At 45.6% G+C, this 15,702-nt stretch overlaps 1 protein-coding gene across 1 annotated transcript in view; it reads right to left on the bottom strand.

Moving 5' to 3' along the window:
- Positions 1 to 823: 823 nt before the first annotated feature.
- The window catches only part of LOC103174192 (NACHT, LRR and PYD domains-containing protein 3-like), a 17,782-nt gene continuing 2,903 nt past the window's right edge, over positions 824 to 15,702 (bottom strand). The window contains 7 exon segments of the mRNA XM_042346059.1: positions 824 to 1,133; positions 1,298 to 1,463; positions 8,639 to 8,725; positions 12,041 to 13,059; positions 13,062 to 13,750; positions 15,116 to 15,181; positions 15,530 to 15,596. Of these exon segments, the coding sequence (XP_042201993.1) occupies positions 1,089 to 1,133; positions 1,298 to 1,463; positions 8,639 to 8,725; positions 12,041 to 13,059; positions 13,062 to 13,750; positions 15,116 to 15,181; positions 15,530 to 15,596 (2,139 nt within the window). The 3' untranslated portion in view covers positions 824 to 1,088.

Below are 15,702 nucleotides of genomic sequence, written 5' to 3'. Positions count from 1 at the left end.
GACTGCTCACACTCACACGTTCACACACACAGGTACTGACTGCTCTCACATACAGAATGCTTTCTCTCACACACACACTGACTGCTCTCGCACACACACACACACTGACTGCTCTCTCACACACACACACGCACTGACTTCTCTCACACACACTGACTGCTCTCCTACACACACACACTGAATGCTCACACACACACACACACTGACTGCTCTCACACACACTGACTGCTCTCACACACACACACACTGACTGCTCTCCCCCCCCACACACGCACACTGACTGCTCTCCCACACACACACACACTGACTGCTCTCTCTCTTACACACACACACACACACACACTGACTGCTCTCCCACACACATACACACACACACTGACTGCTCTCTCTCATACACACACACACACAATGACTGCTCTCACACACACACACACAGTCACTGACTGGTCTCTCTTACTCACACACAGACTGCTCTCATTCTCTCTCACGCACAAGAACTGTTCTCTCTGACACACGCACACATTTTGACAGCTCACTCCCTCTCCCGCAAACCCACTGACTGTTCCCTCTCCTTCTCACTCTCACACACGGTCTGCAAACTCTCTCTCTCTCACACACACACGAACACTCGGACTGATCACTCTCTCAGGATCTCAAACACAAACACTGAGGGCTGAGGCACAGAGAGAGAGACAGAGAGAGAGACGGAGACTAAGAGAGACAACGAAAGAGAGAGCCTGAAATAGAAAGACGGAAATATATAAAATGAGAGGGAGTGACACACACACACAGAGAGAGAGAGAGAGAGAGAGAGACTGTGAGAGAAAGTGCATCAGTCGTGGTCGCTTACAGCAGTTTAGCAGTGACTGAGGGTCGGGGCTCTCCAGCCGCCCGCACGCCCGTAGGCGGTGTGTGTCAATAACGGTCCCCAGAGCAGAGATGGGAGAGGAATCAGGATTACATCTTTAATAATCAGTCACTACAGTGTCCAGAATATATTCCTTGTTACACAGACTGTGTGGACAGTCACTGCCTCAGTCAGTGTCACACTGTCACTGACAGCTCAGCTCTGATTACCTGCAGTGACTTCAGCTGATTCCGTCCATCTGAACTGAACTTATTCGCCCACAGCCTGAAACACATTAAACAGGAAAAAACCCATGGGATAATGGTACAAACTGTAAACTGTTCGTGTCGCAGTTTAATGAATAAATAAATCCCTTCAAACTGTTCCCATTCTGATACACAGCCCTTTCTCTGTGTGTTTATCACATTAAACACTGACACAAACACTCACCGATCCCTCCAGACTGGTGCAGGTCTGTATGAGGCGGCGGAGAGCGGAGACAGAGCCGTCTGTGAAGGAGTTATACTCCAGGTCCAGGAACCTCAGTGAGCGGTTTGTACTGAGAGCGGAGACCAGATCATCAGTGCAGCCATCGGTCAGTCTGTTACTGTCCAACCTGGAGATCAGAGACACAGAGACATGACAGGGATCAGAGTAAACACAGTGGGTATAACCCACTGTCACTCACAGTTTGTTTGATGCCGGACAGGTTGTAGGAGTTCATACACACAAACACACATACACACAAACACACGCAAACACAGACAAAAACATCGCCGCAGATACACACTTACTCTCACACACACAAATACACACAAACACATCACCCACAGAAAAATACATACAAACACACAAAGAGTCACATAAACAGAGACGCACAAACAGACACACACACAGACACACATAAATACACACACTCACGCAGACAAACAAACACACAAACACTCTCACACAAACGCGCTCACACAGAAACATACACAATCACACCCAAAAACTCACCCACGCAAACACATACGCAAACACACACACAGAAACTCAAACAAGCAAACAAAAACACACACACAAACAATCAATCATTCACACAAACGCACACACATATGCACACAAACACAAGCAAACACACACAGAGAAAAAAACACACGCACGCACAAACACGCATACACACAAACATACATAAACATTCACACAAACACTCACAAATACACACACAGAACCACACAAACAAACGTACACGAAAACAGACTGACAAACACGCACACACAAACAACCGCAAACATACAAACGCACACAAAAAGACACACTCAAAAACACACAATCACAAACAGAAGCACAGCGCATACAAACAAGCACACAGGTATAAATAGACATACATAGATACACACAAACACACACAAATATACACACACACAAACTCACACGCATACACAGAAATACACAAACACACACAAAAGCACTCACAAACTCATACAAACAAAATCGAACACACGCCAACACACACACTCAAACACACACACACACGCAAACATAAGCACAATCACTCACACAAGCACACATACAAACATAAACAAAATGGCACAAAAAACACACACACATACATGCATATACACACATAAACAAACACATGACCCACAGAAAAATACAATCAGTCACACACACAAACACATGAACCACAAACAAGTAAACACACACACACAGAAACACACGCAAACACACTCATGCAAGCATACACATACACACACAAACAAACACATGTCGCACAGTCAAATACACACACAGATACAGACGCACAGACACACATACACAGAGAAACACACAGAAACAAACACACACACTCACAGGATCACAAACAAACGGACACACACAAACACACGCAAACATACACGTAAACACACACACGCAGAAAAAGTACACAATTACACAAACACGTACACATACACAGGCATACACAAACATTCATAACCATATATGCGAAAACACACGCACAAATACACACAGAAACACACAAAGACACACAAACAAAAACTCACAAATACGCACACACAAAAACACAACACACAATCACACACATACACAGAAACATATGTAAAGACAAACAGACACACACTCAAAAACACACAAACAAAGAAACACAAAACCAAATACAAGCACAGACATAAATACACATACATAGATTCACACAAAGAAACATATGCAAATATACACACACAATCACACACAAACACCCACACACAAACACGCACAGAAAAACACACAAACATAAATACACATACACACAACCAAACACACAAACGTGCAAGCACACAGATACAACCACGCATATACCCGCAGACACGCACACACACAAACACACACACAAACACACACACGCAAACACACAATAACATCAATAAAATTGCATTTCCAGAGAGCCGTTCACGTCGGCAGGACGTCCCAAAGCGCTGAATAGTCAGGTGTCGGGGCCACAGCATGGTGGAGGGGTGGGGAGGGGTGGGGAGGGTTGTGGGGAGGTGTGGGGAGGGGTGGGCAGGGGTGGGGGAGGGGTGGGGAGGGGTGGCGAGTGGTGGGGGAGGGGTGGCGAGGGGTGGGGGAGGGGTGGCGAGGGGTGGGGGAGGGGTGGCGAGGGGTGGGGGAGGATTGGGGTAGGAGTGAGGGAAGGCAGAGAGGTGGGAGGGAGACCAAAGGCTCGATCGAAGAGAAGGGTCTTGAGACCGACCTTGAAGGAGACAAGAGAGGAAGTGAGGAGAAGGGACCGTGGGATGCAGTTCCAGAGTGTGGGGCAGAGAGGCTGAAAGCCCGGACAACGATGGAGACATGGAGCAGCCCGGAGCCCACCGGACGGAGGGAGCGGGCAGGTTGGTAGGGAGTCAGCAGGTCAGAGAGGGGAGGAGGGGGCGAGGCCATTGATGGCCTTAAAGGTGAGGACGACGATCTTGAACTCGATCCTCTGGGGGATGAGGAGTCAGTGAGGTCGGGAGGGTGTGGGATTGATGTGGTCGGGCGAGGGTGGGAGTGATGGGGTCGGGCGAGGGTGGGAGTGATGGGGTCGGGCGAGGATGGGAATGATGTGGTCGGGCGAGGGTGGGAGTGATGAGGTCGGGCGAGGGTTGGAGTGATGAGGTCGGGCGAATGTGGGAGTGATGAGGTCGGGCGAGGGTGGGTGTAATGGGGTCGGGGAGCCTGGTGTAGATGATTACACGAGCTGCAGAGTTTTGTATGATCTGCAGCTGTGAAGGGAAGAGTTGGGTACATACACACAAACAAACGCACACACTTACTGGAACATACACAAATGCACACAACAACAACAAGAAGTTTACAGTTGTATATCGCCTTTCATGTCGGACGTCCCAAGGCTCTGACACACGCACACATACACTCACAAGCACAAAGTCACACAAATACACATACAGAAACACACAAACAAACACACAAACACACACACAAACAAACGTACACACAAGCAAACACTGTCGAACACATATACACACAGAGACACAAAAAACCCCGCAGAAACACACACACACACACAGACAGAGACACACATAATCACATCCAGACACACAAAATATATAGATATACTCAAAAACGCACGCACAAACACAAACACAGAAATAAAGGCAAACGCACACACAAGCGCTCACTGAGATACACACACACTTAAGAAAGTACTCACAAAAGCACACAGACCCACATACACAGGCAAACGCACACATACACACAGACACGCAAACACACACACACAAAAAAGCATATGCATTGACACACACACACATACGTACACACACACACACAAACACACGCACTGACACACACACACAGAGATATATATACACACAGTGTTGTCATGGGTTAATGTTAAATTGTGGTTTAAGAATCTAAAATAGAAGTGCAAAGGCGGCAAAGCTCAATGACAGAAGGCAGATACCAAAAACAATGGCAACATAAGGTCAGGACTTACAAGGACACGGAAAGTCCTTGTGGTTAAAGGGAGAATTGAAATTGAAACGTATTATGGAAATAACCATATAAGGAGTTGTTTTTCTTAAGAAAGACAGCTTTGTCTGGAGTTATTCAGTTGTCTTTAAACACAGGTGTGTTAGATATCTCTCGGGAACGGTAACGGAGCAGTGCGAGACACGACCAGTGCTGTGACAGGAATCCGCTCAGTACCGTTTTGTGTCTTGTGTATTATTTTATTGTTTCATTTATTTGTGTATTTCCTGCTATTTTGACCGGAATATAGTGACTGAACTCAACCAACAGGTAAACTGGAATCGGATCATTTTAAAATAGTTGGAGAGAGTTGCAAATTTTTCTAACAGTCACACACACACACACAGACACAAAGAGACACACACACAGACACATGAACACAAACACAGAAAGGCACACACACCCGCACAGACACACATTAATACATGTTGAGAGTTTGATGTAAACGATGACTTGTGGCCTCACACTGTCACACCGATTCCTGTCACAATATTCAGCCACACTGATCAGACAGTCACAATAAACTCATTGAGATATTGGAGTCATTCAGACTCTGGAGACACAGTGCGTTAATTTCCACAGACTCTGTATTTTACACTCCGGGTTCCTCAGAGCCTCACACAGTCGCTTCACTCCACAATCTCCCAGATACGCGCATTCACGCACACACACACACACACACACCAGAATACACACCAACACAGACATGCAGCCACAGATACACTCTTACTCACAAACACATATAAACACATGACCCACATGCAGATAAACAAATACAGACACACACACTCAAACACACACACAAACGAGCACACATAGACACACACACGCAGACACATTGAAATACACACATACATATAGGAACACACAAACACACACATGCACATAAATAAACACACACACTCACAAACGCACCCACGCAAACACATACGTACGAAAACACACACAGAAACACACAAACAAGCACACAGACACACAAACGCACACAATCCCCCACACTCAGAGAAACATACACAAACAAATACTCACACAGACACGCACACACAAACACATGCAAATGCACATACGTAAACACACATAAACACAGAAATAAACACAAACAAACATACTCAGATAGACAGACAAATAAACACACACAGAAACACACAAACAAACAAGCATACACAAAAACAAACTCACAAACACGCACATGTACACACAAACAAACACAACACTCAAACATACAAACACACATAAAAACAGAAATAAATACAAAGAGACACACAAAATCACATAGAAACACGCACACATAAATAAACATACACAGATACACAAACAAACACACAAAAACGAACAAAATCACACACAAACACACACACAAATACACATACACGCACAAACACTAGCACATGACCCACAGAAAAAATGCACCCACTCAGAGACAGTAACATACAGACAAACAAACAGACACACACACACCCAGAAACACATATACACACAGAAACGCAAACACAGACACATAGACACACATGCACACAAACACACACACAAATACAAACACAAAATTACACGCACAAACACACATCCACACCAATCACAGACACAGAAACTTACCCACACATACACATACAAACAAACACACCAAGACACAAACGCACACAATCGCACACACACAGAAACTAACACACAAACACTCACACAAACACACACACACAAACACACACACAGAGAGCACACAAGCAAGCAGAAATTCACACACATACATAAACATGCATAAACATACAAACAAACAATCGCACAAATATATACTCAGAAACACACAAATACACACAAAAACAAACTCACAAACACGCACACACATGCTCACTCAAACAAACATAACACACACAATCACAAACACATGGAAACACGTAAAGACACACTCAAAAGCACACAAACACAAACAGAAGCACAAAGTCAAATAAAAACACACACATACCAATACACATACAAACATACACACAATGAAACACACAAATGCACACACAAAGAAAAACATACAATCAAACACAAACGCACACGTGAGCACTCACGCAAACAAACGCAAAAACACATATATAAATACACATACAAACTCTCAAACACACAGACACACCCAAAAACACACAGACACACTTCCACGCACACAAATACAAATACACAACATCAACAAAATGACAATTACAGAGCGCCTTTCAAGTCCTGAGGACATCCCAGAGCGCTCAACAGTCGGGGGTCGAGGCCCGAGCATGAGGGAGAGGTGGGGAAGGGGTGAGTGGTGGGATCGGTGGGGGAGGGGTGGGGGAAGGCAGAGAAGTGGGAGTGAGATCAAAGGTACGGTAGAAGAGACGGGTCTTAAGACCGGCCTTGAAGGAACCAAGGGAGGAATTGAGGGGAAGGGACCGTGGGAAGGAGTTCCAGAGTGTGGGGCAGAGAGGCTGAAAGCCCGGACACCGATGGGAGGGCGGGTCGTGCGGGAGACATGGAGCAGCCCGGAGCCCACTGGACGGAGGGAGCGGGCAGGTTGGTAGGGAGTCAGCAGGTCAGAGAGGAGAGGAGGGGGCGAGGCCATGGATGGCCTTAAAGGTGAGGATGAGGATCTTGAACTCGATCTTCTGGACGATGGAGAGACTTGGGCGAGCGTGGGAGTGATGGGGTCGAGCGAGGGTGGGAGAAATGAGGTCGGGCGAGGGTGGGAGTGATGGGGTCGGGGAGCCTGGTGTGTGTGAGTACAGGAGCTGCAGAGTTTGGATTATCTGCGGTTTGTGAAGGGAAAAGTTGGGAACACACACACAAACACGCACACAATCGCACACACTCACAGGAACAACCAAACACACACAACAACAACATTATTTGTTTAGCGCCTTTCACGTCGGGAGGGCGTCCCATGGCTCTGACACACACAAACACTCACAAATGCACACACAAACACAAAGACAAACATATACACAAACAAACAGACGCACACAAATACACAAACAGAAACACAGAACACACACACACACACAGATGTGCAACCAGGCACACACAAGACACACACAGAGGCACAATCACATGTACTGATATATACACACACACACACACACAGACATACACACAGTGTTGTCATGGGTTAATGTTGAAGTATGGTTTAAGAATATATAATAGAAGTGCAAAGGCTGCAAAGCTCAGTGACTGAAGCAGAACCCAAAACAATGGCAACATCAGGTCAGGACGTACAAGGACACAGAAAGTCTGTTCACACTTACACACTGGACGAAGGGACTGATGAGGAGTGAAATAAATGTAGTTAAAGGGAGAATTGAAACATGTTGTGGATATAACCATATAAGGAGTTGTTTTACTTTGTCTGGAGATATCAAGGTGTCTTTAAACAAAGGTGTGTTAGATATCTCTCGGGAACGGTAGCGGAGCAGTGCGAGACACGACCAGGGCTGTGACAGGAATCCTGTCGGTACCGTTTTATGTCTGGTGTATTATTTTATTGTTTCATTTATTTGTATGTTTCCTGCTGTTTTGACCTGAATAAAGTGACTGAACTCAACGAATTGGTAAACTGGAACCGGATCATTGTAAAGTTGTTGGAGAGAGTTGCATATGTTTCTAACAACAGTCACACACACACGCACACACAGAGACACAGACACATTAATACATGTTGAGAGTTTGATGGTTTGTGGCCTCACACTGTCACACCGATTCCTGTCACAATATTCAGCCGCACTGATCAGACAGTCACAATAAACACATTGAGATATTGGGGTCATTCAGACTCTGGAGACACAGTGTGTTACTTACTCCAGTCTCTGTAATTTACACTGCGTGTTCCTCAGAGCCTCACACAGTCGCTTCACTCCACAATCTCCCAGATTATTGCCCCCCAGCCTGGACACAGAGACACAAACACAGGGAATAGAGTGTAACAACACAATACACATTGACATGTATATACAGGAGCCTTTCACATGGGGAGCAAGTCCCAAGGCGCTGGGACCAGGGTCACACACACACATGTGCACACACACACATCACAGTCTGTCTCTCTCTCTGATTCTCTCTCTGTCTCTCCCTCAAAACAATCACTACGTTTGATAATATATTCTCTTTCACCGTCTTTCTCTCTCTCTCTCTCTCTGTCTTGTTCTATGTCTTTCACTTTGTCTTAGTCTCTCTCTCTCTCTATATATATATTTCTTTTTCTGCCTCTCCCACAAAACACAGTTACTACACGTTATAGCATATTCTCTCACACAATCTCTCTCAGTCTGTCTCTCTCTCTCTCACACACACCATCGTTTCCTCTCTTGTTCAGTCCCTCTCTCTCTCTCACTATCTCAGTCTCTATCTCTGTCCTTCAGTCTCTCTCTCACTCTGTTTCGGAGTCACTTTCTCTCTCAGTCTCTCTTAGTCTCTTTCATTGTTTCTCCCGCAGTTTCTCCCAATCTCTCTCTCTCTCTTTCTCAGTCACTCTATATCTGTTTCCCCCACAACACACACATTCGCTACCCTTTAATATATTTTCTCTTTGTCTCTTTCGCTCTCTCTCTCTCTCTCTCTCTATATATATATATATAGATATATATCTGTGTCTATCAGTGTCTCTTTCTGTCCCTCTCTCAATATCGCTCTCTCTCTCTCTCTGTCTGTCAGTCAATCTCTTTCAGTCACTGCCTCTGTCTCTCTTACAAAACATACAGTCACTACACATTATAATATTTTCTCTCTGTTTCTGTCTCACTCACTCTTTCAGTCTCTCTCTCTTTCTCTCCCTCAATATCTCTCTCAGTCGCTCTATAAGTCTATGTCTCTCCCTTCCCCTCTCTCGGTCTCTCCTTCACAGTCTCTCTCACTTTCAGTCTCTCTCTCTCTCATTCTCGCCCTTAAGTCTCTTTCTCTGTCTCTCTGGGTCTCTCTCTTTCATCGTCTCTCCCTCTGCGTCTGCCTCAGTATCTCTCTCTCTCTCAGTCTCTCTCACTTAGACTCTCTCTCTTTCTCAGTCTCTCTCTGTTTATCTCTCAGATTCTCTCTCACTCTATCTCTGTCTCTCAGTCTCTCACTCTTTCCCAGTCTCTTTCTCACTCTCTGTCTGTCTCTCTGCGTCTGTCTGTGTGTCTCAGTCTGTGTCTCACTCTATCCCTGTCTCTCAGTCGTTCAGACTATCCTTCTCTCTCGAGGTCTCTCAGTATCTCTTTCTATCTCTCTCTCTCACAATCTCTCTCACTCTGTGTCTCTGAGTCACTTTATCTCTCATTCTCTCTCTCTCTGTTTCTCTCCCTCTCTCACAGCCACACTCTCTCTTTCTCTCATTCACTCACTCAGTTTGTCTCTCTCAGTCTCGCTTTCCCAGACTCTCTCACCCTCTCACAGTCTCTCTCTCAGTCACTCGCGCTCTTAGTCTCTCTCTCCCTCTCTCTCTCTCTCTATCTTTCAGTGTCTCTCTCTCTCCTCGTCTCTCCGTCTCTCTCAGTGACTCTCTTCTCCCTCCTCCTTTCTTTCGGCCCCTCTTTCTCGCTCTTTCTCTCTCTCTCTCTCTCTTTGTCAGTCTCTCTCACTGACTCTCTCTCTGTGGCTCTCTCTCTCTGTCTCTTTCTCTCGCAGTAACAGTCTCTGTCATCCAAAAACAGTGTCACTACACTTTATAATACCTCTCAGTCTCTCTCTACGTTTTTCTTTCTCTCATTCTCTTTCTGTGTCTCGCGTTCTATTCTTTCCCTCATTCAGTCACTCGCTCTGTCTCTGTCTTTCGCTTTGACTTTCACTCTCTCTCTGTCAGTTTCTCTATAAGTCTCTCTCTCTCTCTCTCTCTCTCTCTCACAGTCACTTGTTCTGGCTCTCCCACAAGACATAGTCACTATTCGATATAACATATTTTTGTCTCAGTCTCTCTGTGTCTATGTCTGCCTCTCTTTCCCTCTCTTAGTCTCTCCCACAAAATACAGTCACGACATGTTATATTTCATCCACCCTATTTCTCTATCACTTTGTCTTTCTTTCTCTCAGTCTCTCTCTCTCTATCTATCTCTTACTTTCTTTCTCTCAGTCTCTCTCTGATTCTCTTTCATTTCCTCTTTCTCTCCCTAACTCAGTCTCTCTCTCACTCTCAACGTTTCACCCTAACTCTGTCTTCGTCTCTCACTCTATCTTGCTCTAACTCAGTCTCTCTTCACTATCTTTCTCTCTAATTCTCTCTCTCTCTTTCTGTCGCTCAATCCCTCTCACAAAAAAACCCTCTCACACGTTATATTTCTTCTACCCTAGTCTCTTAGTCTCTTTCTCTCTATCTGTCTATCACTCTGTCTTTCTCTCACTCAGGCTCTCTTCTCTCTCAGTCTCACTTTCCATCTCTATATCTTTCCGTCCATCTCTCTCAGGCCTCCTCTGTCTCTTAATCTCAAGGGATTATTGACCCGATTTGCAAATCGTTTAACAACCGGGTTGTGACTGACTGTGAGGCACACAGACACGAGTGGAGTAAGGAAACATACGTAAGGTTTTGCCCTGTCAGGAATCACCCCCACGCCATCTCGCTAGCGAGGCGAGGGCTCTTACCACTGAGCTACAGGGCTCAGACTGCAGTGTGTGAGCAGACACAGGGTAACTCAGGGCTAAAGATGTGTAGACTTTATTCTGGGGAGGGTTTTGCACAGACGTTTTGGCTGCAAAGATACCAACAAAATAGTACCTCCGGACATGATTTCTCCACAAAAAAATCCATCCGGGAGCAACAGCCGTTTGGGAATATGAATGGAATCATTGAACTGAGTGAGGTAAACGTCTCAGGATTAGGGAGGATGCCCCAACATCATACATGTCTGAGCAGGAGGGGTTGCAGGAGTGCGCACAAACACACACACCCACATATACAACCCGCAAACAGACACACATGTACACACGCATTCAAAACAAAATAACACCGTGTGACCAGGGTCAGGTACACTGCACATGTGAATGACTGGCACAGGAGGAGCCACAGAGATGATTCAGGTCACAGCTGATGGCTCTCAACATTCTTAGCAAGTTCTCGGCCTGTGCTCACGAGTCAGTGCTTTAATGTTGAGGATCATTTATAGCCAGATTGTGTTGGGAATTCTTCCACAGTGAGACAGACTGTCTGTATGTCAGTATATTCCCCGAGCATACACCTCACTCACTGGCTGATATTCTACATGTTTCTGACTGAAACCATCAATCAGGACAAACCTGAGCTGTCGGCACTTGTGCAGTGCGGGCACCAGACGCTGGATCCCTTCAGCTCCGATGTTACAGTTGGGGAGATCGAGGGTTTCTATGGTGTCACAGAGCTGTAACACATGAGACAGCACAGCACAGTCCAGAGGGTTCAATGTGAACTTACTAAAGTCCAGTGTCCCCACAACTCCGAGTGTGACCTGGGCCAGAGTGTTGTTCTGAGACTCAAACAGATAGTACATCATGTTCAGCAGCTTCCTTTTACCTCCTTCTATCTCCGACTGTTTAATCGCCGCCTCAATATTCACCTTCAGCCAGGAGATGGCTTCACAGACTGACGCGTTAGGTAACGGCCCCAGGATCTCCTCCAGCTGCCGGGCTGTGTGTGGCCAGGAGAGACCCACAATGAACCGCAGGAAGATCTCAAAGCGCCCGTCGTTCTCCTTGTGAACCTGGTGAAGCAGATTCTTCAAGTTCCTGCGGACGGGAGTCAGGTACTGAGCGAGAGCAGCCACAAACTCCTGGACGGTGAGGTGAGGGAATGTGTACACAACTCGTCTCCCACCATCATCCTTCTCCAGAATCTCCATCATAAACCCTGAGATGAAGGTTGAGGGTTCAAGCTGATGGTGAGAGAAATGGTCATCATCGAACACAATGGTCCTGTTACAGATCCCCTCATAGGCCATCTCCCCGGCTCTCAGCATCACCTCTCGAGGGCTCTCAGTAGCTCGGGGATGGTTCTTCAGGATGTTGTAAATGTAACTGGAGTACAGCTGTGTGATGGTTTTGGGGGGAGGCTGTTTGTGCTCTGGATGTTTGAAGATTGGCTCCAATGTGCAGCAGAGGATCCAGCAGTAGGAAGGGTTGAAGCACATGGTGTAGAGGATGTCATTTTCCTTCACATATCTCAGCACTTCAGCTGCAATCTTCTCATCTGGAAAGAAGCGTCTGATGTAATCTTCCCTTCCCTCAGCGAAGAATCCCAGGATTTCAGCCCAGAGGTTGGTGTGGATGTGATCTAAAGACTCCAGGCAGTTGGGCGGCTTGTGATCAGCACTGAACAGCCTTTCAGTACTTCCTGATGTACCAGAGAGCGCACAATGTCAGCCACGGGACAGAGGCCTTCCGGCCCCGGGCAGCTGACCCGAGGTACTGGGTTTCTGTCACTGTCTGTGAACTCAATCCTGTCCTTGAACTCGTCCAAACCATCAAACACAAACAGCAAATGTTCCGGCTTCTCCCAGATCTTGTCCAGAACATCCTGAAGATAAGGATATGATTCCAGGACCATGGTTTTCAGGCTGGTTTCCCCTTTTATCACGTTCAGGTCACGGAATTTGAAATGAAAGACAAAGTGGATCTGGGGATAGATCTTCCCTGTGGCCCAGTGATACAAAATGTTCTGCACCATGGTGGTTTTCCCAATCCCTGCTATTCCACTCAGGATGGTTGTCCCGAAAGAAGATCGGAACAGCTCATCCGATCGTATTTTCTTCAGCTCCCTCCTGACATTCCTCTCTTGCCATATGATATGTTCCAAGCCGCTCGCCACCAGTTCATGCTCCACCAGCCTCCGCTCACGGGGAGAAGAAGTCACCACTAATTCTGTGTAGCGGTCAGACAGCAGAAATGTCTTGGTCTTCTCCCGTCCTCGCAGGGTATTTACTGACAGCTTCTCATTCTGGGAACGGAGGGTTTCTTTGTGCTGTTTCTGAACGTCTTAAAATTGAACATCGGATCCCCTTAGTATTGCCGCACATTTAATAAAATAACACAGCAAAACAAGTGTATATATTTCTATTGATAAATGCATTCACACTCATACACACACGCAAATATACATGCACACATATATACTCACACACACAAAGTAATAGTAATCCTTACATTTGATATGTCTCCTTACAACTTCTTCAAGACGTCGCAAAGCGCTTCACAGGATCTACTACAACGTATAGTGACTGTATATTTTGTGGGCAAAAGGCGTCAGCGAATTGTGACAGCATTGTCCTACAAACAGCCGTTGATTGATTGACCAAATTAATGTTTGATTTTGAAGGGATTATTGTCGCTGGAATGCAGTCCTCAATCGGCTGACAAGTGAGTTCACTTACTGCTGGGTAAAAAGAGGCGTGTGGAGAAGGGAAACTTGCGTAAGGTTTCACCCGGACCATGAATTGAACCCCAGATTCTCTCGCTTAAAAAGGAGAATGTACAAGACTGAAACATATTATTCACTCCAACCAGTCCTTCACAGTGTTCATATTGTACACAAGGCGCCCCCGTCCATATACCCCATCAACAGTCACCTCTGGACCCCTCTACTTCCTCCTTTGTTATTTACACATACAATATTTACTTTGTTAATGTCTGAAATAGTTCACGTTATTAAAACAATTAAATACAGTTGCCTTCATTTCACAGTTTACAGTGTATCCCAATGGTCTGAATTATTTCCCATCCTCCGCCGGATCAACTTATTCCAGGTCCCCTGTTGGTGGATTTCCATTTCCATGCCCTGACTTTCAAATACGTTCATGTTCTTTGCTCTCCTGAACTCTACCACATTCACCACCTCTTTTCTGCTGCCCATACCCATCCCCTCCAAGTTCCCAACCACTGCTTTTCGCTTCATTTTCAAACTGTCTTGCAAAACAAGTCATGGAGTGCTGTAGCTCAGTGGTTGGAGCACTCACCTGGAAAGCGGGAGACCTGGGTTTAATTCCTGGCAGGTCAGGGCGAAACCTTGGAGTTTGCTTACTCCACACGGCAAATAATAATCTCTCCAAAACAAAGCAATAATAAATTGGTAATTTTGAATCCACAACTGTTTGTGGGACGCTGCTCTGCACAAGTTATTGCTGCGTTTCGCCCACAAATATACAGTCAATTAACTATACAGCATATTCTGTAAAGTGCTTTAGGATGTCGAGACGACGTGAACAGCGCTATATCAAATGCAAGGATTATAAACATTTGATGAATTTCATGCTTGGAGAAATTGATTTTATTAAAAGCAAAATGTTTTCATGTTTAATATCAGTTTGATGTCTGCGAAGCACTTTGTCGTAAAGATACACTTACCTCTAAGCTCTTCTGGCACCTTCTCTTCACACCAGCCCCGAAATACCTCAGTGGGAAGTCTGTAACCTGAAAATATTTAATATCAGTCAGTTGTGAAACGAGCCTGACAGAAGAGCAAGCCTTTATTTTGGTTGTTTATTAATAACATTATGGAATACTTTCCACTTCCATGTGTAGGGGGTTGTCACCTAATTGTATCCCTTTAGCCTATACACTGGATTCAGTATTCTGTTTTGACCAATTGCTGTCAGATATCAAGTTCAGATTGAGCTGAAACTATCTCCATTTAAATGTCGACAAGAAATAGCTCTCCTGCTTTGGCTCCCTTCAGCTCCTGCTGAGTTTACTCCCTGGAAGGGAGCTGCACATTATGAAGACAGTGACAACCCTCTGGGTCTGGATTGATCAGCTTACTATTCCAACCCTTTGCCTCCGCTTGAGTAGCTCTGGCCTCCTCTTTCTTCCCCTTCAGTGCTTTCAGCTAATACGCCCCGAAGCTCTGGAGTTTTCTTCTCTTCACTAAGTTATTCCTTTGTCCAGTCTATTGCCTAGTAAAAGCCTCCCACAATCGTAGTGCAGCGCATGCT

This window comes from Callorhinchus milii, unplaced genomic scaffold (assembly GCF_018977255.1).
Source record: "Callorhinchus milii isolate IMCB2004 unplaced genomic scaffold, IMCB_Cmil_1.0 Scaffold278, whole genome shotgun sequence".
NCBI classification, from domain to species: domain Eukaryota; kingdom Metazoa; phylum Chordata; class Chondrichthyes; order Chimaeriformes; family Callorhinchidae; genus Callorhinchus; species Callorhinchus milii.
Note: the sequence above shows the minus strand (reverse complement) of the source record. Positions and strands in the feature narration are given on the sequence as shown.